The sequence below is a fragment of the Crinia signifera genome, chromosome 8 (assembly GCF_055691185.1).
Source record: "Crinia signifera chromosome 8, ASM5569118v1, whole genome shotgun sequence".
NCBI classification, from domain to species: Eukaryota; Metazoa; Chordata; class Amphibia; order Anura; family Myobatrachidae; genus Crinia; species Crinia signifera.
In genome coordinates, this window is record NC_139224.1 from 33931782 (window position 1) to 33957165 (window position 25384).

The window sequence follows — 25384 nt, forward strand, 5'->3', positions numbered from 1 at the left end:
GTTGGCAGGGCAGACCAGGGGAAGCAGTGTGAACGCGTCATACACGGGAATTTCCCGGGTTTAAGGTGCTGTATGAACGGGGTAGAAAAGTATCCATTCTCTGTGCCCCGCCAAAAACCCGGCAAGAAAAACCCGGGATTTTGCAGGGGCGGCAATGAGAACATGGTATAAGGGGTATATGGTGTGGTAAACCTAGGTGACCACACAAAAGGTGCTGAAATTTTGTCTACTAAGTTTTGGCTTTCAGTATTTTTTTTGGTACTTGTTTCCTAGCACGGCCACACCGATTTACATCGGGGTGGTCGTGTCGGAAAAATCGGGTCGATTTTTTGATTGAATGAAATGTAAATCGGGTCCCTGGGACCCAATTTTACATTGGATTCAATGTAAAATATTCCCTAGACCCCCAAATTTAACGACGTAAACCCCACCCCACGATAGACGCCAACCCGAAGCGTGGCGAGCGCAGCGAGCCCGCGAGGGGCGGCGGTGCGCGTCCTCCGACCTTTTCATTCCCCTACTATCCACGTCGGCGTGGAGTTGAGAATAGAATAGTGTGGCGAGCGCAGCGAGCCACCGAGCCCGAAGCGTGGCGAGCGTAGTGAGCCCCGCGAGGGGACGCGTATACCTGTGAAGTTATACGCGTCCCCTCGCGGGGCTCGCTGCGGTCGCCACGCTTCGGGCTCGGTGGCTCGCTGCGCTCGCCACACTATTCTATTCTCAACTCCATGCCGACGTGGATAGTAGGGGAATGAAAAGGTCGGAGGACGCGCACCGCCGCCCCTCGCGGGCTCGCTGCGCTCGCCACGCTTCGGGTTGGCGTCTATCGTGGGGTGACGACGGGGACATCTATAATGTGAAATGGGTCATATTGGCCCATTTCACATTTTTCACATTTTTTTAAAGGTGAGATGGACTTAATCAAGTCCATCTCATCTTGTGCCATTATAATGGCACAAGACCGACGCGATCCTCACGATTTCAATGTTAAAAAATATTTTAACATTGAAGCCTATGGGGAAATCGGGGGCATCGCATCGGTCGCGTCGGGACCAATGTTAATGGTCCCGACCGACGCGATGCCCCCGATTTTGTACCTTTGCCGGCAAAATGGACCTGATTTCAAAGGAAATCGGGTCCATCGTGTGGATCGTGTACCTTAACTTAAAGGTACACGATCCACAAGATTGTGGCCGTGCTAGGAAACAAGTACCTTTTTTTTTATGACTGGAATGTTGCCACACCCCGCAAGTGTCTTAGGACATCAGCATCCTACTGGTGCACCTTTGGAGGGCACCCGGCAATATATCTCCCTGCATCCTGTCAGTGTCAGAATTTGTAATATATTATTTATATATATTTATATGCATTAAACTACACCAGCACTTTTCTTAATTAATTTGGAGCCTTATGTGTGCCGCCTACTTTCCTGCGACCGTATAGAATGGACTCACCCCTAAGGGGGTAACAAAGATTTGGGACACCAGAGTGCCGGGGAAGATATTGTGTGTGCGTGTGACACTGGTCATGCCCCCCACATTATTAGGTACTGGCCACAACCCCTACTATTGCGCATAATAGGCCCTTGATAATTTTCAGCTCCAGGCCCATTTAGACCTCAATCTGGCACTGCGTATACACTAGACCAGACATGTCCAAGGTCAGGCCCGGGGGCCAATTGCGGCCCGTGCTGTAATTTCAAGCGGCCCGCAGCCTCCAGCTGTAATCGGGCAGAACATCAGATGTGGGAAGCACAGCACAGGAGACTAAAGGTGGGGACCAGGAGAGCGCGGCTTTACCTTGCTGTCTGCTGCAGTGAGGAGGTGCCGGTCGCCACAGTCAGATGTGTTTGGCGTCCTACCCTTGCTGCTGCAATCGTATATCACCCTACTCCACAATCACAGTGACAGCAGTGTGTTTGGGGAGGGGGGCAGCAAGGGGGAAGCTTGCTCCCGTAACATGCAGAGCGGAGGAGGGCAGCAGCGGGAACCCAAGCATCTCCTGTCCTTGTAGTGCCTGCTTTGCCTCTCCTTCCTCTGGCTCACACAAGGGGCTGGGAAACATACAGAGAAGGGAGGGGGCAGAGTGGGGGACATACAGTGAAGGAGGGTCAGGCTGGGGGACATACAGTGAATGGAGGCAGTGATGGCCATTCAGAGAAGAGGTAGCAGGGGCAGGCTGGGGGACATACAGTGAATGAGGGAAAAGTGGGGTACATAGTGAATGGGGGTCATACAGTGAATGGGAGTCATACAGTGAAGGAGGGTCAGGCTTGGGGACATACAATGAATGGAGGCACTGATGGAAATTAAGAGAAGGGGGGCAGGCTGGGGGACAGAGTGAATGGGTGCAGAGTGGGGAACATACTCATACACATACTCATACACAACATACTTTACACATTGGGGGACATACATTGAAGAAGGGGCAGGCTGGGGGACATAGAATGAATGGGGGCAGAGTGGGGGACCAATCTGATGTGATTAATGATTCAAAGAATGTCAGGGTGAATGGTCGGCCCCCACACATTTACACTTCACCAAATCTGGCCCTCGTCGCAAAAAGTTTGGACACCCCTGCACTAGACGGTATGCACAAAAATATCATTAAAAATGGTTATAGTGCATAATGTCAAAAAGATCGTCTACGCACTGTAACCAGGACTTATTCCTCTTTACTAAATCTTCTCCGTGTATGTAGCTTACACTTCACAGACTGTACAGTAAGTGCTTACACCTCAGTGTAGTAGCTTTTTTACATTAGCATTATTTAAAGTACATCTTTCATCTACAGACACCAGAGACAACTTATTTATAGTCTGTAATAATATTTACTACAATGTAGCCTATGGACTCACCTCACAAAGTGCCTATGTTCCAATGCTTTTGTTTATTCTCCCATGTATGTTCAGCTACGCCAATAAAAGTTCCGTGTGTACACAGCTTTAGTGCTTATTTATATGGACTTATCTACAGTATGCCACAGTCTGTAGAGAGCAGGCACTGATATATATATATTGCTTTATCGCTTTTGTACTTTAAAGTTTAAACAAACTAGCACTATGTGATTTTATACAGATTGCACAAATCTGAAATGACCTGATGCTGCTGTCTAATGAATGGTGTGCGATCAAAATAGGTTGACATCATATGGTCGACATGTTCAAAAGGTTGACAGGTATAAAGGATCGGCAGGGTCAAAATTTAGAAATGGTCAACATCATGTTTATTTTTAATGTGATTTTGTATATTTAACCATATTTAAGACAAATAAGTGGAAATGGGTACCCTTGCCACGTTTCCGGCAAAGTTACTATTCCCATTAGTGGTCTGCATGGAAGGTAAATTATGAAAGGGTTTAAAAAAAAAAAACAGCAAAAAAATCCCTTGTGTCGACCATAGTGCATGTGTGTAGAAAATTATCATTTCAACCTTTAAAACCTGTCAACCCTTAACACCGTTGACCTAATGCATTTGGACCATATGTTGTCAGACGATTATCTAGAATCCCTAATGAACTAAACATTTAACTTCTAATGATTTCTTTTATCACTGAATTGCATAATTATAACAATAATAACATCTGCACTAAGGTACATACTAATGCTTGTGTCGACCTTCCAACCCTGTCGATATTAGCCATGTCAACCTATTTCAGGTGTAGACCTAAGGCCTGACGACCTACAGTGGTCGACCCAATGCACGTCGACCTTAATAGAATTGACTTAATGACCGTATCCTGTATGTACCTTAATGCAGATGTTATATATTCATTAAAATTAATTTCACTGCATAAATAAATTCTCCTCTTCAGGGTTTAATTATTTAAATTATTAAAGATTACCGTACACTTACTTAAATGCAAGATAGTTCAGTATCTAAAGATGAACCCCTCAGTTTTCAGTACTGTGTTCCCTGTTGAATATTACTCTAGCCAGTGGTCTCTAGCCAATTGAGTAAGTCTCTACTGCTGAGGTTTAAGTCCTGGTGGCATCCTAAGTACCGGTAAGTACATCTGACACTAGAGGTGCGCACACACAGGGGCGATTTTGTGCAAAATCGCAGGAAATATGGTCGCTGAGCGACCATATTGCCCGCAATGGGAGTATATGTGGGATATATCGCCGGGTGGGATATATCGCCGGATGCGCGCTATCGTTTTTGCCCCTGTGGTGATCGCTGGTCGCAGGAACATGCTCCTGCGACCAGCTGATTACCACTGCCGGGCTCCCCCCGGCAGTTTCTTTTTCATCAGCGACCATCTCTGGTCGCTGATGTTAAGTAGAAACTGAGCAATATATTGCTCAGCCATATATTGCTCAGCAATATATGGCTGAGCAATATATCTCCCCCGTGTGTACACAGTATAAGGGAACAAAGGGCAGCTGTATAGGCATAAGAACCACTAGTTGGCACTAGGGGTCTTACACAATTGTGTTGAGATCCATAACGCTGACTGCCAGGATCTTGTTTATATGTCCTTAACCCCTTCCCGACATTTGACGTACATTTACGTCATGGTCGGGATGTACTTCCCGACACATGGCATAAATGTACGTCATGCCTTTGAATTGTCACCGCGTCTACAGACGCGGTGACAGAGGGACGATGTCTGCTGTCCCTGACAGCAGACATCCTCCCTCATTGCCCAGGGGGGGCAGCGATGCCCCCCGTCATGGGCGATCGCTGCGATTGGCTGTTCAAACGTGAACAGCCAAAAGCAGCGTTAAACTGTGTGATGTGTAAAATTTAGACTCTGCTGCCCCCTAGTGTCCAAAAAAATTAAAGGAGGTTGAAATAATGATGTAATAATAAAGTTTAGATATGGTTTATGTTAGTTATTAACTATTTTGAGTGGTATGATTATTTGTCTCACAAGCAGAAAATTTTACATTTTGCAAATAGCAAAATGTTCCATTTTTTTACGACATTTTGGTATTTTTCACCAAAAAAAAAAAACTGTATCGACCAAAATTTACCACTAATTTAAAGTACAATGTGTCACGGGAAAACAATCTCAAAATCACTGGGATAAGTAAAAGCAAAAAAAAGTTATCCCCACTTAAGTGATACCTGTCAGATTTGAAAAAAAGGCCTCTGTCAGGAAGGCAAAAACAGGCTGTGGCGGGAAGGGGTTAAACAATGATCAGTATAGGGAAATCATACCTCCAAAAAGACTTTACATGAAAGGAACAAAGACCAAATACCAAAGGTGATTTACTGTAAAGGTGATAACAGTTAATTTTATAGTCCATAAATTACAAAACAGAAAGTACAAGTGATTCCCAATATGATAAGGTAGATTTTGATTGTCACAATAAACACTTATCTTACTGCAATGAAAAGAGAAAAACAATTCCAATAGACAACACAGCCATTTCCACAAAGCACCTGCCTGTGCCTTAATTTGCTATGGGTAACCTTTTTTTGTATTATAAACTACGTATGTCAAGTAGGTAGAATATTAACTTCTTTCATAACACCAGTTTTTAGGTAACCTCTGGGGAAAAGGAGGAGCAAGTAAAGTATTAGCAACTGGTTCCACAGAAGTATTGTAGGCGCTGATCTCACACGAGAGTTTATTGACAATAATTAGGTCACTGTTGCCTCATAAGCAGGAGTAATGTGGGTGATATCTGCTAGCAACTTCTCCGGGATAACTAAGGGGTTCAGATAAACGTAGATGTCTTTATGCAGGAGTGATTTATGAATTTAGTGGGCTTGTGTTAGCTTGGTCTATAGAAAATATAATATTCTGCCAATATGATTAGATTAACCATATTTCATCATCTCAAAGATAAGCCAGTATCTCCATACTTGGCTTTGTACAGCTGCACACATGGGATACGTTCACTAGGTCTACAACAACTAGGTCGTCACCACTAGGTCAACATGATGGAAGATCGACATGACTGAATGTCGACATGGGGTTAGGTTGGCAGGGTCATTAGGTCGACATGGGGAAGTTCGACAGTTAAAAGGTTGACATGGGGTTTTCACTTTTTTGAGCCGACATGTGTCAACAGGCGGTATTTCATGCCCTACCATCCACTACAGCGTGATGGGGGAATAAAACAGTGTGCCGAGCGAGGCACTGTTCCCGCATCATGGCGACCTCAGCGAGCCATGCAAGGGGATGTGGTGCACTTTTTTAGTGTCCATGTCGACTGTGCCGACATTCGGGACCAAAAAAGTGAAAAACCCCATGTTGACCTTTTGATTGTTGACCTTTTCCATGTTGACCTAATTACCATGTCGACCTTCATGCATGTCGACCTTCAAAATTTAAAAAATGGCCTACATTTAATGTTGAATAATGTTAATGTTCTTATTTTAAAGTGGCTCACCATTGGATCTGCTACTAGCGCTAGGGCTGTTGAGCCTGACTAGACGTTGGACCTGAAAGGGTTACTGTTCTGCAACCTTCCCAGTGATGTCACTCAGGCACTGTGATGTATGATGTATGGGTTCCTAGTTAATGGGCAGACTACATTCTCATTGCTACCTATTAGGATGTACAGCGGTTACCTCTACTGGGTGGTGTAGATGACAGAACTACTTTAATACATGAATTGCATATATACAAAAAATACAATTATTATGCTTTTAAAGTGGAGTTGCATACATGGACCTGCTAAAGAGTAGGTCACAAATTGGGTGTAATATGCACTCAAAAAATCTACAGATAAATATAGTGTAATTACTCAGATATGCAGAGGTAGAAGTAGCTTTAGCCATATGTCACATACTCATGCATAAATTGATTTAAAAAAAAAACCTACATTCAAAATACACATTCACTAAATAACACTTAAAAAACTCTTAAATACAGCACTTGCAGGATAACCATGTATACTGGATCAACATATTAAACTATTGTCTCAGGGCTCACCCAGAGTTACATATAACCGGTGATCAGTGCTGGGCCACTCTTCCAGGTACCTGTATAAAATGTATATATGTATGTATACGTGGTTCTCAAGGAGATCCAGAAGGGAATGTTTCTGGTGGGACATGCAATGTGCACATTATACAGTGAGGGGGGATGACCACAATTCACTGTGAACTGTTCATGCTTTAATTCTCCTCCCCTCTACGAGAGTTCATGGTAAAGAGGAACCAATGGCCCCTCCGGGGTATGGAGGGGGAAATCTTACAATTATGTGACTGGGAAAAATCCACCACGATGGCCCCGCCCACCCCTAAATTGCGCAGCTTGCTAATAAGGCTGCAGCTCTGGAGAAACTGCGTGCGACCACCCTGGGCCCATTTTGCACATGCACAGAATGCCATTGTAGATTTACATAAACCATCAGCATTACATACTGTACATCTCCAAATCAGGCTCCGAGTGTTGTCAATTTGGTTTCTCTAGTTTGCATAAAGAGATCTTCGAATGTTAAAATTTGGTACTAGTAAAAGGGCTATTCCCACCAGCTATTATTCTTTTGTAGCTGTTATATTTAGTTATAAAGCTAGTTTAATGATACCCAAGTTCTGCCCTGTATCAGGGTTGGATACCCTCTCGGATTGGCGAAGAGGGTCCCGGAAATCGGGTCCCCCTCCCAGCCCCCCGGAAAGGTGAGCAATCCTCCCGGATTCTGCCTCACCCTCCGCATCTCCCCAGCAGCTGCCCGGCCGCCTCATTGAATTACCACGATTTGCGGCTTTTCGCTGGAGGGGTGGGGCTAAATATGCAAATAGCGCCATTTAACCCTTCCCCGAGTCCCCGCAAATCCGGGAGCTTTCCAATGCTGGGGGCAGGGCTTGATGACGTCTACACCAGGCCCCGCCCCCAGACGTGATGCTGACAGTCTCCTCTCTGGGCTTCTCCTGGAGAGGAGAGAGTATAAAAGTAGGCAAGTATGACCTGTATTGTACAATGTACATGTTTTTTGTAATTAGCCCATATGCAGGCTGCATAGTAATAAGATAAATCACACGTTCCTCTTTAGTTCAGTGCAGCATATACTGTATATATTTTATTGGTTTACAGTTTTTAATTGCTGTCCTAGTAACCTTATTCCAGTTCTACAGGACAAGCCCGAGTTAAAATACCCAGCAATTGTTCTATCAGATCATGTAAAGCTCTATTAGCTTTTAAATATACTTCCTAGTTAAGTACATGATAGATAAGCCCCGTACACCATTATCAACATTATCGCCAATACCTTGACAAAGGGCCCCGCGTGAGGCCCGAAACGCGTTGGTAGGAGGACCACATAAGGCAGGGGTGTCAAACACAAGGCCCGCGGGCCAAATCCGGCCCGCCAGACCTCTTCATGTGGCCCGTTTCACCTTTTATTCTCGATTTTTTTTTTTTTAAACAAGAAAGCCGCCTCTTCAGCGCATGCGCGGCAGCCTACAAGCCAGAGAACATCTGCCCTCTAGCGCAGTGCCGCCGGTCGTCAACCCCTCCTCCGCTCCCACCTGCTGTATAGGAGCCAGAGAGAGGAAAGAGCAGGTCCGTCGTGGTGAATGGTGCTGCTGCTGCTGTGCGCTCCAGGTCACTAACTGCTGAGTGTGCACTGCACAGTGACCGGGAGCACGCTGCCCCCCACTCCTGGATAGATAGTGCGAGGAGCGCTACTCACAGGAGGGAGGGGGAAATGCTCCTGTGTGAGAGCGCAGCTGTGTCCTTGGTGGTGGAGCAGCTCAGACTGGAGTGGACGCATCAGAGCGGGTAAGTGTCAAACTCTCTGCCTATGTGTGTGTGTGCACTGGCACATTGCAGCCCATCATTAATTGCTGTGTCCCATGATAATAAGCAGGACATATGCCCTAAGACTGAGTGCTGCCCCCCTGTGCAGGCAGCGTGTGCCCTAATGCACTGCAGTTCACAGCAATAGCAGGAGGGAAATGCTACTGCTGAGTATACAATAATTGAATGCAGTGACAATAATTTATGATAATAAAGAGTGGACACACAGTCCTACAGATACAACCGGCCCTTTGAGGGTGACCAAACTGCTGATGTGGCCCCCGATGAATTTGAGTTTGACACCCCTGACATAAGGTAACTGCTGGGTGTTCCTGTGTCTTTTTTCCATCTGTAGGACACCCACCTTCTCCTCTAAACCCGGGTGAGGTAGAGGTGGTCGGAAGTTTTTCCCGTGCTGGACCCCATCAGTGCCTTTTTTACAACTTTTTTAGCCATTTTTATTGTTATTTCGTGTATGGATCATCTGTGATTGGAATAAAAGCTTTTTTTCATCAACCCTGGATTGGTGGTGATTGAGACGCTGATTGACCTGAGGGCCGTGAAAGATACTGCTACGTGCCCATAGGGCACCTATACAAGGTGAGCTCTGATCCAATTGAAGTAACAAGAAACTTTGGAGTAAAAGAAACCTTTATATGCCTATAGGGCACAACAGAGAGGTCAGTTGCAGGGGGTGATACCCCCATTGGTTACATATCGTCAATTTGACCTTTTCTGTGGCCCTATTTCTGGTTTTTCTCGTTGGTGGAGGTACACTCTTATCCGCCTGAAAACACAGTGATCAGTATTAAGACATCGCAAGTGTATTCACCACATTTTTTGTATTTGGAACGTATGGTTGGGATTGGTAATCCCTGGTGTCTACAGTGTTGAAGTCTTTCTGGCGCAGATCATTCTAATATATTTTTGTGAGATAGATAGATAGATAGATAGATAGATGAGCCCCATACATACTAGAAGAGATAGTTAGAAAGAGTTAACCCCCTGACTGGATCTGACTAATACATGCAGGCTGAGGCCAAATACGCCTGGAAAATTAGGAGTATTTTCCAGGAGTATTTTCACAGCAGTTACCAGCCATACAGTATATTACCTATGGCCGGTTAGTAAATTAGGAATCACCATTCGACTAAATGGTGATTCCTACTCATATTATTTCGATGGTGTATGTATTTGTATTCAGAAATACAAATGCCTGTATATTGGCCATTGTAAATTCCAAAATATGAATTTACGGCCGTATATGGGTGCAATTGGCTTAGAACAGACGTTTTCATAGCCATTCATATTTTAGTAAATTTCCCCCATAGTGTGACCGTGACGCCACAAACTGACACAGACTTGCAGGGGTACCTTTACTAACATGGGAGTTCTATTGAAGATGGAATATTGCTCATAGCAACCAATCAGATACTATTTATTATCTTCTAAAAGGTGCTGAATAAATAAGTAGAATCTGGTTGGTTGCTATGGGCGACATCTTATCTTCACTAGAACTCCCATTTTAGTAAATTTACCCTGCAATATTCAGGCAATTCAAGCATTTGCAACACTTGATTATCCACTACTAAGTATAGATCACAGATATCTCTGCATAGAGACTTTTATACTCACTCTCATTGTGGCTTATCTCTGCATGCTTCATTATAATTTAACAGACGTTTAAATGCAGCGGCTGTTATTACCTATGGGCTGCAGCTCCTTCAGGTAAAATCCGCCACTGTAGTGAAGCCAGATGCAGTCTATGAGACTGCAATGGCTTCACTATGACTGGCAGTAACTTCCTATTGGAAGTCCGACCTGCCAGTCACCAAGGCAGTCCCAATCTGAGGTGTTCCCTCCCTCTGGGATACCTCTATGGGCTACTGTGCAGGAGCCCATAAATCCGGGGTCTGCACATGCGCAGTTCCTAAGCTGGTACTGCTTATGTGCTGGCACCAGTACCTGTCACCTGTATTGTTCAGGCGTCGGGACCATCACTTTACTTCTATGGGCTGTTGCTGAAGCAGCCCATAGATGCTGGCCGCATGAGCAGTACAGAGGTCGGTACTACACATGTGCCAGTCCCAGCGCCTGTCATCCTTGTACAGGGGCAAAAAAATGCTATGGCGGGGACCAGGAGGATCGGCGCTGGTGGCATGGGGGGTGTCGGCATCGTGACCTTCTACCATAAGGTTCGAACCGCCACTGTTTAAATCAAGGATAGGCAACTGGCGGACTGCGGTCCACCTCCGGGCCGCAAAGGGCAAAAATACAGACCGGCGAGATGTGACCATTACGTCTCTCCTGGCCCCATTCGCCTCCTGAAGCCTCTTCTGGCTTCAGCAGTCCCAGTAATGTATTGCGCGGGTGCACCGGTGATGTGACCGCACACTCGAGCTCTGCAAGGGCTGAGAATCTCTGGCAATCTGCCGGGAACACAAGCAGCAGAGGCAGGAATGGCAGGAACGGTGGCGGTGCAGAGAATACAGCGGTGGAGGTAGCGGGCAGAACACAGTGGTGGCGGCAGTGGGCAGAATACAGCTGCGGCAGCAGGGGGCAGAATACTGCTTTGTAAGTTTAATTTTTTCCTTTTAATGTGGTTGCTGCTTGCTGTGGGGGGTATCTGTTCATCCCAGTTCAATGGGATGGAGCTCTGTGGCCCCATGGAAGAAAACATAACTTTTTTTGGGGGGGGGCAGTTTATGTGGCAGTCTGGTTTTTGTCATCAGAAGGTGACCCTTAATTACTAAAAAAGATATTTGATTTTGTGGACCTCGATCAAAATAATTGGAACTATCCGGACATGTATTGTACAGTATGTGATTATTTGTAAAATATTGTGGTACTGCTAGCAATTAACATAAAAGACCAGCTATTAATTAATTATTTATTGGTTTTGTTTTTATTATTAAATTTCCTTATTATGCTTTTGTAACAAAGTACTGTATATTGGAATTGGTCCCAGTACTGTATATACAGTTTGGCTTCGTATCACAATCTGTGTATCTATGCCATTGTCTAGCAGGCAGTTGCTCATTATATTTGTATGTAATTTGTGTACTTGTCTATTCCTATACACCCCCTTTCTCTTCTTCTCAATAAACAGATTGTAGAAACAAATGTGTATCAAGCGCATATGATTTCTTACGTCTTTTATGTATATAGCGAACACCAGTGGGTATATAACACTGTCGCCCATAGAGTAAATAATGGGCAGTTCTGCCTGACAAGTACATTGTATGGAGTACTTCAAATAATTTGTTGCCAAACGTGTCAGTTTCCTTTTAACGCCTCACATAATAAAGGAAATCCCGCGATACAGCCCTCAGTGCACCATTATTAATGTGTTCCCATTGTGTGGCCAGTTGGAAAATCTACTGGTCAGGTTTAACTGGTTCTTCATATCAGATTTATCTTTTCAGTCTGAGCCTCACAATCAGATTTTTTAGTGACAGACTAGAGCTTTATGAGGGAGATTGTGCGACTGCAAAAGCAATCTTTGGTACTTGTTTAGTGTCACGGCGCCTGATATATCGGATGTGATATCGGCTGATATATCGATGCGATTTTTTACCTGTTCATAACCCCACTATCCACTATGCATGGAGTTGATTTTATATAGTGTGGCGAGCGCAGTAATCCGTGTCCCCTTGCGGGGCTCACTATGCTCGCCGTGCTTCGGGTTCGGTGGCTCGCTGCGCTCGCCACACTATATAAAATCAACTCTGTGCGTAGTGGATAGTTGGGTTATGAACAGGTCAAATATTGCATCGTAGCGCATTGATATATCGGCCGATATCGCATCCGATATATCGCCCGATATCACATCCGATATATCGGGCGCCGTGAAACTAAACAAGTACCAAATCTTTAAAACTGCAAAACCTCAGACAAAACTTTCCAATGCAGGGCCGGACTCGCAGCCTTGCAAGTCCACCAAACCCGGCCAATGCCATCGAATGGTGTGGAACGTGCACGCATATGTAAGGTTGCTCTGAGCATACCCTCAGGAAATGGGCGGGCAGCTGACATCCGGTGATGCATGGCCTTGACCCCCCCCCCCCGTGTCAGAGCCTCATTACCATGAGAACGCCCATGAAACACTAGGTGTTCCCATATGGTAATGGAGCTGGCTGCCGCCATGTTGTGTATGCAACCTGCATATGTACATGTGTAGAAATGCGCATGAGCACAGCCCGACCATCGGATATAGGGGCCTGGGTCACAAATGAACAGGGGCTATTCCCAGTGCGCCCCACTGCATAAGAGCCCACTCCCCCTCCTCTAGGGATCAGGGACTGTACACTTGAATTATACATATGGGGGCCAATTCGGCGGGGCGGCCTCTCTGGTGCTCGGTAATCTGTGATCTTTGCAGCTTACCAAACCAACCTGAATCATGCCCTTGTTACATTATAGAGCACATGACTATGGTGTATCTTCTACAGTGCATCAATCTGACCATGTATCATGCATGGGATATAAATATAAAGGGGCCCAGATAACACATGCTAAATGTTAGCTAGGCCTCTGTGTTGGCTAGTCACACCCCTGAGCCTGGGCCCCATGAGAGTTAACAGTGGGTCCATAACAGTTAACAGTGAGTGTCAACATAGACACTGAAAAAAACATGAAAAACATGTAGACCCTTTTCTATGTCGACCTTGTTCACGTCAACCTTTTGATTGTGTCAACCCTTTGTCCATGTCACATAACGTATATCGCCCTTTTGTCCATATCGATCTTCTGACTGTTGACCAGTAGTGATTGACCTTTTGACTGTCCACCTATACACTGTAGACCTAATATACCACAACCACATGAAGAACCAGACAAGTAGCATTATGTATGTAGTTCCTTAATATGCAGATAGGCAGATTATTAGGGTTATAATGACCTCAATCCACTTCTCAGATGCAGATGATAGGTGAGAAATCTGACCAAAGGCCCAATTCAGACCCATCCACAGGGCTACGAATTCGCAGCCCTGCCGTTTATCAAAAGTCTGCACATGCAAAGTGGTGCGGAGTGACAGTAATCAAGCAGTGTGTTGTTGATACAAAATAAATACAATTTAAATACAATCTGTCACTTGTCTCTATAACTTTCAGAATGAAACAGTGTATCGTTACATTCTGTGAATGTTGCCAGTATGTGAATGGTCCTGACTGTTGCGACTAGGAGGGGATGACAAATATTTAGCCCTACAGATTGATTGCTGGTTGAAAGAATATTTACTTGTTTAAAAAAATGGTCTGTATCTGAAAACAGTACACATATACACATATACAATGCAATGAAACATATATTAAAAACAGAATTGAGGCAAGATTAGAGCTCCATTATAAAACTAAAACAATAAAAAGATATATAAAAATGGAGTTGAGGATTTGTAAAAAAGGCTAATGTTCAAACATGCAGGTAGTGGCTGGTTAGTATTGGTAATGAGCAGCTACCCAAAGAGCAACATTCACAGAATGGAACTCTGAAAGTTATGCTGCCCATACACTTATTGCAGTGCGATGTCCATCAAACCCGATCGCATCTTGTGGTGCTAAAGTGCCCCCTTTGCAGCACCCGATGTCGCATGCCATCTTGAGATGGCACATCGGGTGCTGAAAGAGGACGAGCAGAGGGCGGTGTTATGTAGCGCAAGAAGCGCTAGCGCTAACGAGTGGTGGGGGTCAGTCAGCGGTGGCGGCAGAATTTTTAAACACTGGGCAGCCCTCGGATTGGCTGAGCTATCTCAGCCAGAGGGCTGCCCAGAGTTTAAACAATTCTGCCGCCACCGCTGACTGACCCCCGCCGCCCGCTAGCATGACTTCTTGCGCTACATAACGCCGCCCTTTGCCCGCCATCTCCCACACCGCCAGCGGTCCCTCCGTCCCCCTCTCCCCATCCCCACGCCGATGAAAAAGCGTTCCCTCCACCCCCCACCTGCGGATTGCATTCAAGCATCGCATGTGGTTAAAAACCACATGCGATCGCTCCTGCAATTCGATAAATATTATGTCCAACACATAAGATCTTGAGACCCGACATTCGACCGGCGTGCACGCACATCGCGTCAAATGATATACATTTTGTGCATACAATCATTCGATTTATCGGCCAGATGTGGTCGAAATAAAATGATTGCATGCAATATCTCGCAAGTGTATGGGCAGCATTATAGAAACAAGTGACATTGTATTTAAATTGTATAAACAACACACTGCTTGATTACTACCACTACAGCACATTAGAGATAGGGTATTTGCATATCTCCCAACATGACCCATGCCAGGAGGGACAAACTACTATGCTGCTGGACTTTCCTCTTAATGTACTGTATGATTGCCATCACCTGTTTTTAACAGGGTAACTAATAAGAAAGCTGTTTCTCCACAGGTGATGGCAATCAAAAATTAAGAGCCCAGGAAAAGAGCAATGTGTTTCTCCTGGAGAGGGTCATATTTGGAGGTATGGTATTGAGTCATACCTACCTGACCCTCTCTATGAGGGAGAAAATGCTCTGTTCCTGGGCTTCCCTAGTAATGTATGATTGCCATCACCTGTGGGGAGCTAGGTAATTGATAGGAAAGGTGTTTCACCACAGGTGATGGCAATCATACATTACCAGGGAAGTCCAGGAACAGAGCATTTTCTCCCGCATGGAGAGGGTCAGGTAGGCAAGTATGTATTGAGAGCTGTTTCCCACGACAAACCCTTTCTATGTAACAAATCAGGAAGAACAGCGCTGAGAAACCAGCAGCATTACCTGAAGCATATATAGAAACACAATAACACACTCAGTGGGCAGGTAATCACCAAATTTCCTCTATTAGCATACACAATGTATCCCATCCGATCAGGACTGTAGGGGTTTGACTGCTGTGCCATACTGCTGGCCTGGCACACACCTACATTCTACATACTGGGTAAGCAGCAGACAGAAGAGGTGCTCTCCTCACTCTGTGCTTCAGAAACCCCCCTTTCCTCCCCCCACCTCTAGCAGCCATGTAAAAAGAACTCCCGGAGAGCTGCAGTAGCCGTGGCAGGCAGGAGATTTGAAAACTCCCATTTAAAAGTATGGGGGCTACCATTCATATGAATGGGAGTTTTGAAATCCCTTGCCGATTCTGCAGCTCTCCGGGAGTCCTGTTTACATGTGATAAATCACATTGCAAATTGTCACATGTTAAAAATAGAACATCAAGTACTGTATGCAGCCCTCCTGTGGGGAGCTTCATGGAGGGTACAGGGGAAACCAAATCCGACTTATCCCTCGATCAAGTCGGGCCTGTGTATGGGGACAATAACAGCAGGGATGCAGAGCAGGAAGAACACCTCTCCTGCTCGGTGCCTCCTTGCACTGCATCCTCTACTGCACAGGTTCTCAAAGTCGGTCCTCAGGACCCCACACAGTGCATGTTTTGCAGGTCTCCTCACAGAATCAAATGAAATAATTATCTCCACCTTTTAAAATGTGAACTGTGTGGGGTACTGAGGACCGAGTTTGAGAACCACCGCTCTACTGAGTGGGTAGGACCGTATGGCTCTGTATGTATGAAGACAGAACGTTATTTAACATTTATTTATTTACACACACACACACACACACACACACACACACACACACACACACACACACACACACACACACACACACACACACACACACTTACAGTCACTTTATCTTAATATTGGTATAACAAATATTGATTTATATCCAGTAAATGTAATGTATTCGTATCTATGGGCCTTATTTTGGTTCATTCTTTCTGACAAAATCCTTCTTAGATGGACAAAACCATGTGCACTGCAGGTGGGGCAGATGTAACATGTGCAGAGAGAATTAGATTTGTGTGAGTAATTTTGTTTCTGTGCAGGGAAAATACTGACTGCTTTATTTTTACACTGCAATATAGATCTCACTTTGAAGTAAAACCCCACCCAAATCTAATTCTCTCTGCACATGTTACATCTGCCCCACCTGCAGTGCACATGGTTTTGCCCATCTAAGAAGGATTTTGTCAGAAAGAATGAACCAAAATAAGGCCCTATATTACAGTAAATGAGTTTGCATTATACCATACTTTTAAAGAATCTCTTTTTTTTTTTTTTTTGACTAATGTGATCCTAATCTTGGGCCCAATTTAGAGATGATCGTTGCTGTGCGATTATCAAATGACTGGGCATGCGTATGGATGGTAGAGTGCATGCATGAGACCAAATAGTGACAGAAATAGGGGATTATTCTGGTTCACTCGCAAAGAAACAATCATTCTCTAATGGACAGAACAATATGTATTGCAGGTGGGGCTGATGTAACATGTGCAGAGAGAGTTAGATTTTGTTTCTGTGCCGGGTAAATACTGGCTGCTTTATTTTTACACTGCAATATAGATATCAGTTTGAAGTACAAACACAACCGAAATCTAACTCTCTCTGCACAAACATGTTACATCAGCTCCACCTGCAGTGCACATGGTTTTGTCCATTAGAGTGAACCAGAATAACCCCCATAAAAGTGTAGATCTCTGATTGCAAACCCCTCACAATTTGCCTGCCAAGACAGCCAGCATTTAGGGGTGGTAACCCGACGTTTTCTGGGAGTGTCCAAAAAAATGCTGGCGTACCCAAGCGTTTTATTGGTGGGTGTGTGAGGTCAACTCTGGCCGGTCTCAGTCAAAGAGTTGTGGAAGGGTGAGACTACTCACATCTGCACAGACTGGAAAAATCATTCTATGAGGAGTGAATTGTGTATGGATTTGCAGGCGAAAACAATTCAGTCACATAGGGGTATTCAATGCTGTGGACTAGTGGTGACAGTGAGCAGAGCTTCCTGCTCGCTGTCACCACTCACCCTGACAGTATTCAACGCAGCCCCCTCATACGCCATTTCCCCTCGCGAGGGGAAGTTGGCGTATGTGGCTCCAGAAGCAGCGAGACTCGCGGCTAAATACAGTGAGTTTCCTGCATTAGCCGCGGGTCTCGCTGTTTTGGGGAATTCTCGCCGTCCTGTGATGGCGAGGATTTCCCCGGAACGTTGAATAGAGCGAGCGGCCGGCGCGGGGGTTAAACAGCGAGGATCGCTGTTTTTTTGCAATCCTCGCTGTTTAACCCCCTCGCTGGCCGTTCGCCGCGGCATTGAATACACCCCACAGACTTGTAGGAATTAGGTATCTTTCTGTCTGGGCGGCAGGTATTGACTCGCAGTCCTCTGCAATTTTATAGATGAGTGATCAGGTCTGAATCCTGTTTAATAAGGATCTAAAGCCCCTTTTACATTGCAGTTTTAACACGGCATATTGCCGATTTTTAACTGCTTTAAAACGGTACCAGCTGCAATATGAAAGCTCCACAATCAATATACCGGTTACAAAACGGCAGACTGCAGGGAAAACGGCTCAGAAACGTGTAGGATCCTGTTTTAACACGTTTCAAAATACCGGTATTTTGTAACCGGTAAGTTGATTGTGGAGCTTTCATATTGCAGCTGGTACCGTTTTAAAGCAGTTAAAAATCTGCAATATCCCGTTCTAAAACTGCAATGTGAAAGGGGCTTAATGCTGCTTTCAGCCCGCAAAACTGGCTTTGACCAGGTATTTTAAAACGTTTCTAAAAACTGGTCTGCCAGCTAAAACCCCTTTCACACCACATGTCTTTAAACGGTATTTCAGTGCAGTTTTTGTTCCTTTACAACACTGAACCCGTTTTAACCCATAGAAAACAGTGGATGAAAAAAAACGGGTCTGAAACGGGTAGGACCCTGCTTTATTACCGTTTAGAAATACCAGTTCAATAGAAACGGTAAATTCACTCTGCACCTTTCAGACTGCACAAATTACCGTTTTAAAACGGTAAAAAAAAACGGCAAATTAACGGGTAAAAAGTGCGGTCTGAAAGGGGTATCTGAGCATAATGAGACACCAACAGCTACCAACAGGCCATGTTACCTCTCAGAGTGAATCATCTACATTTCTTTGTTGCTGTATTCTTTGTCAGGTTTCATTTAAAATCAGTTTTATATATCTGGCGTTACTGCAGCTGATGACAGTCTGAAGGTGAGAGGATTAAGGACAGGCTCTCTCTTGTTTTTCCTTTTCTATTTCTCAGGAAAAAGGAAGCCTACTCCCAATATGAGAGCAAGGCAGAACAATGCAGTGGAGCCGGACATCAAAGTGCATCTAGGTGGAAGCAATGGGGGGGTGGGGGAGTTCACGGAGCATTGTAGAATAAAAGAAACACACTAATAAATGAAGGGACCAGCACCTTGATGCTATTCTGCCTGTTTACTGCCAGGAGAGAGAACACAGACTGCTATTGGCTATCTATATCTGCTGAGCGAAAATATGTTATCTGACCTTATATCTTTATTACAGGGCTGTCCTGGTACTTACAAATATATAAAAACTGCCAAAAAGAATCCACTTTTTGCTTTGCTTTCTAAATAAACCCCTAATTGGCCCTACACACATAGCGATGTGTGTAGGGCGACCTAGCTATGCTAGGTCGGGCTGTGCTGCGCCGCTATCGCATAGCACACAGAGCTGACAGCCCACACACAGAGCGAGCTGTCAGCTCTGTGTGCTAAGTGAGCAGACAGCGCCAGTGTTCTCCGGTGGGAGAACCCTGCCGATGCCGAGATTGATGGACACTGTCCATCAATCTCGGCCAGCGATAAAGACGCGCGGGGACGCGCATTGCTGCCGATATAGTCCCCACACACACCGAGGTGAGGGCATTTTCTAAGTGACTTTGCCAAACTAAGCAAAATCGCTTAGAAAATGCCTTAATATCGGCATGTGTGTAGGCTGTATAAGTCTCAGTGGGATACAGTCACTAGGTCTACAAGTATTAGGTCGACATCACTAGGTCGACATGCAGGAAGGTTGACAGTCAAAAGGTCAACATGGGGTTTTACACTTTTTTGGGGGGAACCGACATGTGTCGACAGGCGGTATTTCATGCCCTACCATCCACTAGGGTGTGGTTGGAGAATAACACAGTGTCCGAAGCATGGCGATTGCAGCGGGCCATGCGAGCGGTGCTACGTTTCAGTGTCCATGTCGACATACAGGACAGAAAAACGCGGAAAACACACGTCGACTGACTGCCGACCTAATGCTTGTGTCGACCTAATGACCCTGTCAACCTTACCCATGTCGACCTTCAGTCATGTTGACCTAGTGGTGTCGACCTAATGCTTGTAGACTTAGTTTCTGTCTATTTAATGATCCCATTCCGGCTCAGTAAAGTTGGCATTAGAAGAAGTGGAACAAGGAGGAAATTACCGGAGACATGCTGAGGAAAAAAATAATTGAAAAACTCATTGTAGCTTTCGGTTGCTTACCCAAGAAGACTTGGGTAAGCTCAGGAATATCCCCAGGCAATGACACTCCCATTTATTTACATAAATACCTATAAATACATATAGAGCCTCTTCCTGCTTACACCCTGGAATGGAACCTTTCTTTACAGCAATCGGTGTACAAAACATTATAATATGGGTGGGTATTAGCTCATATATAGGTCGACACTGACTGGTCGACATGCACTAGCTCAACAGTGACAAAAGGTCCAACACATAGAAATGGCCCATACATAAAAAAAAAAAAAACACATACGTTTTTCAGTTTTTTTTGGGTGTCATTGTCGACACCTGAGCATGTAGACCCCCAATTAGTGTGTGTGTGTGTGTGTGTGTGTGGGGGGGGGGGTACAGTACCCTTGCATGGCTTGCTTTGCTCGACATGCTTCAGCTGGGTTACTGTTCCCAATCAGAGTCCTCGTGAATGGTAAAGCATAAAAAAATTCACAAAATTTTTTTGGGGGTAAAAAAAAATCATAAAAGTTGTATAAAGATGGGGTGCGCGTTTACATGTAGACAGCTATCGTGGAGCATAGGCTGTTTGCGGGGTGGGGGTGGATGATGGGGTGAATGAGGTCTATATGTAGATAGGCTGCACAGTGTCTAAGGCAGTGGTGTCAAACCCATGGCCCTCCAGCTGTTGTGGAACTATATGTCCCAGCATGCCTGCCACAGTTTTAGGGATCCATTATATCAAATCTATGGCATGGCAGACTGGATACATGCGGATGACCGGATGGGGTGCCGGCAGTCAGAATACGACACTGACAACCTGATGGAGCGAATCCTGCAGGGGTCAGGTAAGTATAATTACCCTCTCTCTCCCCCCTAACCGTCCCTTCTAGTAGCCTAACCCTAACGCTCCCACCACAGCCAGACCATAACCCTCCATGCTAGTGCCTAACCCGCACCCCAATGCCTAAACCCTACCCCAGCCTTATCTTAACCCTCCTTCTAAGTGGCTTAACCCAAACCCCCCCTCCCCACAGCCTAACCCCCACTAATACCTAAACTCAACCCCCCCTTTTCCCGGCCGTATGCTAGCTAGTCCTGCATGCTTACCAATCAGGATCCCAGCTGTCAGTATTCCAGCATTAGGAACCGATTTGGAATTGCAGCGCCGGTGTTGTAGGAGCAGTTGAGATGCCGGTGTCGGTATACTGAACACTGGCATCCTGACAGCCGGAATGTTGACTACATCCCGAACAAGGGCATGGATTGAAGAGTGCATTGTAGCTGGATATGTCCCTGTAGAAAAGCAAAATGTCTATTTGTTTCACAATTAAATAAAGTAAAAATAAACTATAGTATATAAAATATATTTGTGTCGACGCTTGAAAATAACATTATCTCCAAGCAATATGAATCTCTATATGAGCAGGCTAACTAGGTTGGTGCCGGGTTCTACTCTGGTTGTGGTAAATACCGCGGTAATACTACTCAAGACAGGCTAAGACAGTAGAACAATTTAAACATGCTTGGGATAAGCATATGAATATCCTTACAAAGAAATAAGGATTAAAAAGGGTTGAGATTACCTGAAGGGTAAAAAAAGGGGCAGACTAGATGGGCCAAATGGTTCTTATCTGCCGACAAATTCTATGTTTCTATGTTAAGTTGAACCTTCCATATCAAACCTGGATTTGGACCTCCCTTACAATAATCGCAATTACACACACACAAATTTATATATATTTATCTAAGGTTATACGAATATGGGTCATTAGGTCGACCCATATTAGGTCGACCCATATTAGGTCGACATGGCTTAGGTCGACAGGGTTGGAATGTTGACGCAATCATTACGTCTACAATGGGAACGTCGACAGTAACAAGGACGAGTTTTTCATGTTTTTTTTGTCCCAGATGTTGACATAGTCGACATGGACACCGATAAAATGTGCTGAGTCCCTTTGCATGGCTCGATGTGCTCGCCATGCTTCGGGCGTGGTGCTTCGCTGCACTCGGCACACTATTCTGTTCCCCCTCCACGCCCTAGTGGATACCGCCTGTCGGAATGTCGGCTAAAGAAAAATGCGAAAAACTCATGTCAACCTTCTGTCGACATTCCCATTGTCGACTTAATGCTTGTTTCAACCTTCCAACCCTGTAGACCTTAGCCATGTTGACCTACTTCATGTGTTGACCGAAGCTATGTCGACCTTCAGTGGTTGATCCAAGGCATGACAACCAAAATTGGGTTGACCTAATGACCATATACCGGTTATACACCCCACCACACATACAAACACACAAAACATTTGTTAATTCAATGGGGTCGATCCTATTAGGTGCGAATATTTGCACCTGCAATCATCATGGCACTGGGCGTACTTTACGGCAGACTGAATTCGCTTAAAAGTGCTCGTACCTTCATAGGGGTGAGAGCAATTTTATGCGAATTCATCCCAGCAACTTGCACCTTCGGCACTAATAGGATCGACCCCAATGTGTTTAGGTCATTTTGTCTTTGAACATTCAATCGTCACATGTACAGAATATACATTTTTACCAAAATGAAACATAAGGCATTTTTCTTGTCTCGGATTCTCCACTGAACAATAGATATTCGGTTACCATTTTCCTACAGTCACAATACCAGTTGTCATGTGATCTAAAAGGTCATGTGACACAGCATCTGGAAAGTCCAAAGCTTGGATTTACACAATTTGGCACACCACTGCTAGATTAATTATAGTGTAGCTATGAAATGAGCCGTGTAAGGATAATGAACATAATTAATTAAAATATGCGATGTCACTGGAGAGTCCCGTGACACGGCTATAAGCAGGACACTTTTATATAGGGCAGAGGAGTTCCAGGTAATACGTGGACTGTATAATTCCTGGTAGCTGGCTAAGCGTTACAAGTGGGTATTGATGAGTCAGTGAACATATAGGAGCACATTTATCAATGAATATTTGCGGCTAAATCCCGAAAACGGTTAGCCGCAAATATTAAGTATCCCTTGAATGTATCAAAGGGGGACCGCAGCAGGGATCTCCAAACCCTGCTGCGATCCCCCCTTCACCGCAGCCGGCCGCATCTCCCTTAGGTTTCTATGAGGGATGCGAAGCTGGGCGATGTGTCAACATCGGGCAGCCCAGCTTTGCATCCCTGGGCTGTCACACCATCCGTATGCGGTAAGACACCGACCGAACGGACCGCGAGTGGATTTTTCATGTGAACACATCCTCCGTGATTTTCCTTGGGGTGGACGGCTTTCCATAGCAGGACGTTATGGAAAGCCGTCCACTCCCACACTCATCTGCTGGTAATACCAGCAGATGAGTGGCGGCTGGCAGTGATGATGTGGGAGCGTGCATCAGCACTCACCGCTCATAGCTGCCCCGTACACACTGGGCGGGTTTCATGCTCAAATCAGACAAGAAAACTGATTGGCTTTCATGTGAAAGTATCCCAGTGTGTACGGGGCTTTAGGTTTGTGAAAGAAAAAAAAAACATCAGGAAGTAACAAAGTCCCAGTTTCCAGCTATTGCTGACTGCACCTGATTAACCCCTTCAGGAACTCAACGCTGAACAAAAAACAAAAGGCACAGCATATTGTGATCAGTGGGAAAGTTAAACACTAGCAAACTTTAACCAGATATATAAAAAAGTGATTATGCCATATATAAACATTGGAATAATAATAATAATGTTTTGATATATATATATATATATATATATATATATATATATATATATATATATATATATATATATATATATATATATATATATGAAACAATTGTAGCCACCACAGCAATGAACATAATACATACCTGTGGACTATCCCTGTTTTATTAAGAATACTATAAATTAATTTAATTTCATTCAGTAATTGCTTTACTTACAGGTATGGCTGACAAGAATAAACCCTTTCACCTCCAGACATGTCTGAACAAACATGTCACAGAGCAAACGCTTCCCAGAGTCCTCTCTGCAGTTCTTCCTCGCTAGACAATACCATTACCTACCCAGCCCTGCAAGACTTTACATGAAAGAAATCATTCTCCTGAACATATCTGAACCAATGAAATTATATTATATCATGGGGCTCTCTCTATCAGACACATCAAACTGTCATATTGTCATTGTGATTACACTTTTGTGCATGTCACAATAAAATGAATACCTGGTGGGTGGACATTTATTCCAATGGTACTGCAATATTATTTCTGCACTATTCATATTGCCATGTTTTACTTACCCCATGCATAGACAAATCCATTCACTGACACCTGAGGGCAAAAACTAGTATTCCTGCAGAGCAATGGGGTCCATCAGACTTACCTTCTTTGCATTCTGGATCATATCCCTTATAAGAGCCTTTATCGTGGGGGCATTTTCCTTAGGGGGGTGGGTGTAGACCAGCATCTTGTTGACACCTCTGTAAAAGCCCTTCTCTGGCCAGCCCAGGTCCAGAGGTGGGACCTCAGTGTCAGACTGAGCAGGCCAGTATTGCAGAGACACCTCTTTAGCACTCTCCTGCTTGTTAGCTGCTTGTTTGCTTTTCTTTAAACTGTTGTCCGTTACATATTTGTTAAAGTCCCCCCTGAGGTCTGACAGCTCCTTAGTGGAGAGGAAGTCTGTGAGCTGGTTAGCCTTAATGTGCTGTCTGTAGGATGGCTCCCCACTGGTGACCAAAACCTCCAGGCACCTCCGCTGGTCTTCACTGTAGTAGAAGTGGACATTGTTCTCTGTGATCTTCTCATTGACATGGTCGTCTCTCAGGCAGGCTTGCTGGGACTCAGCCATGGTGCTGGTGTGCTGTCTCCCGACCCAGGCTGACTCTGCTGCTCAGTCACACTGAGGCCGGGACTGTGTGGTGGTGGTGGTAGGCGGGGAGCTCACCTGGAGGCCAGCCCTCTCACCTTATCACTAGTGTACAGTAGCCTCAGCTTCCCTCTAGCTGGCTGCTGCTGCCAAGGAACACGTAGCTGCATCCTGCATCTAAACCACACGCTGCTCATCTGCACATAGGGGTAGTGCATTGTACTGTACAGCTTCTGGATAGTATCCTTTAGGTATGTTGTAAATGCTAAAACTGCTTCATTCTTTCCTGTGCTCTCAGATGAATATGCTGACTGGCGGACGAGGCTGAAGTTGGCTTCTTATTCGGCCAGCTTCTTATTCGAGCTCCAGCTTCTTATTCGAGCTCCAGCTTCTTATTCAGAACAATCACTTTTACAAGGGTTAATGAATCATGGACCAAAAATGTGACTGCAGAAATCAACACAAGGGGGTTGCCTACATATGACCCACTTGCAATTTCTTTTGACCAACAATGATTTGGGCAGAAAATGGGCACAAAAATGGGCA

At 44.9% G+C, this 25384-nt stretch overlaps 1 protein-coding gene across 1 annotated transcript in view; it reads right to left on the minus strand.

The window, feature by feature from the left end:
- The window catches only part of SACK1F (scaffolding CK1 anchoring protein F), a 49237-nt gene extending 24354 nt beyond the window's left edge, over window positions 1–24883 (minus strand). Inside the window, exon 1 of the mRNA XM_083156124.1 lies at window positions 24356–24883. Within this exon, the coding sequence (XP_083012250.1) occupies window positions 24356–24820 (465 nt within the window). The 5' untranslated portion in view covers window positions 24821–24883. The remainder of the gene's footprint in view (window positions 1–24355) is intronic.
- Window positions 24884–25384: the final 501 nt, after the last annotated feature.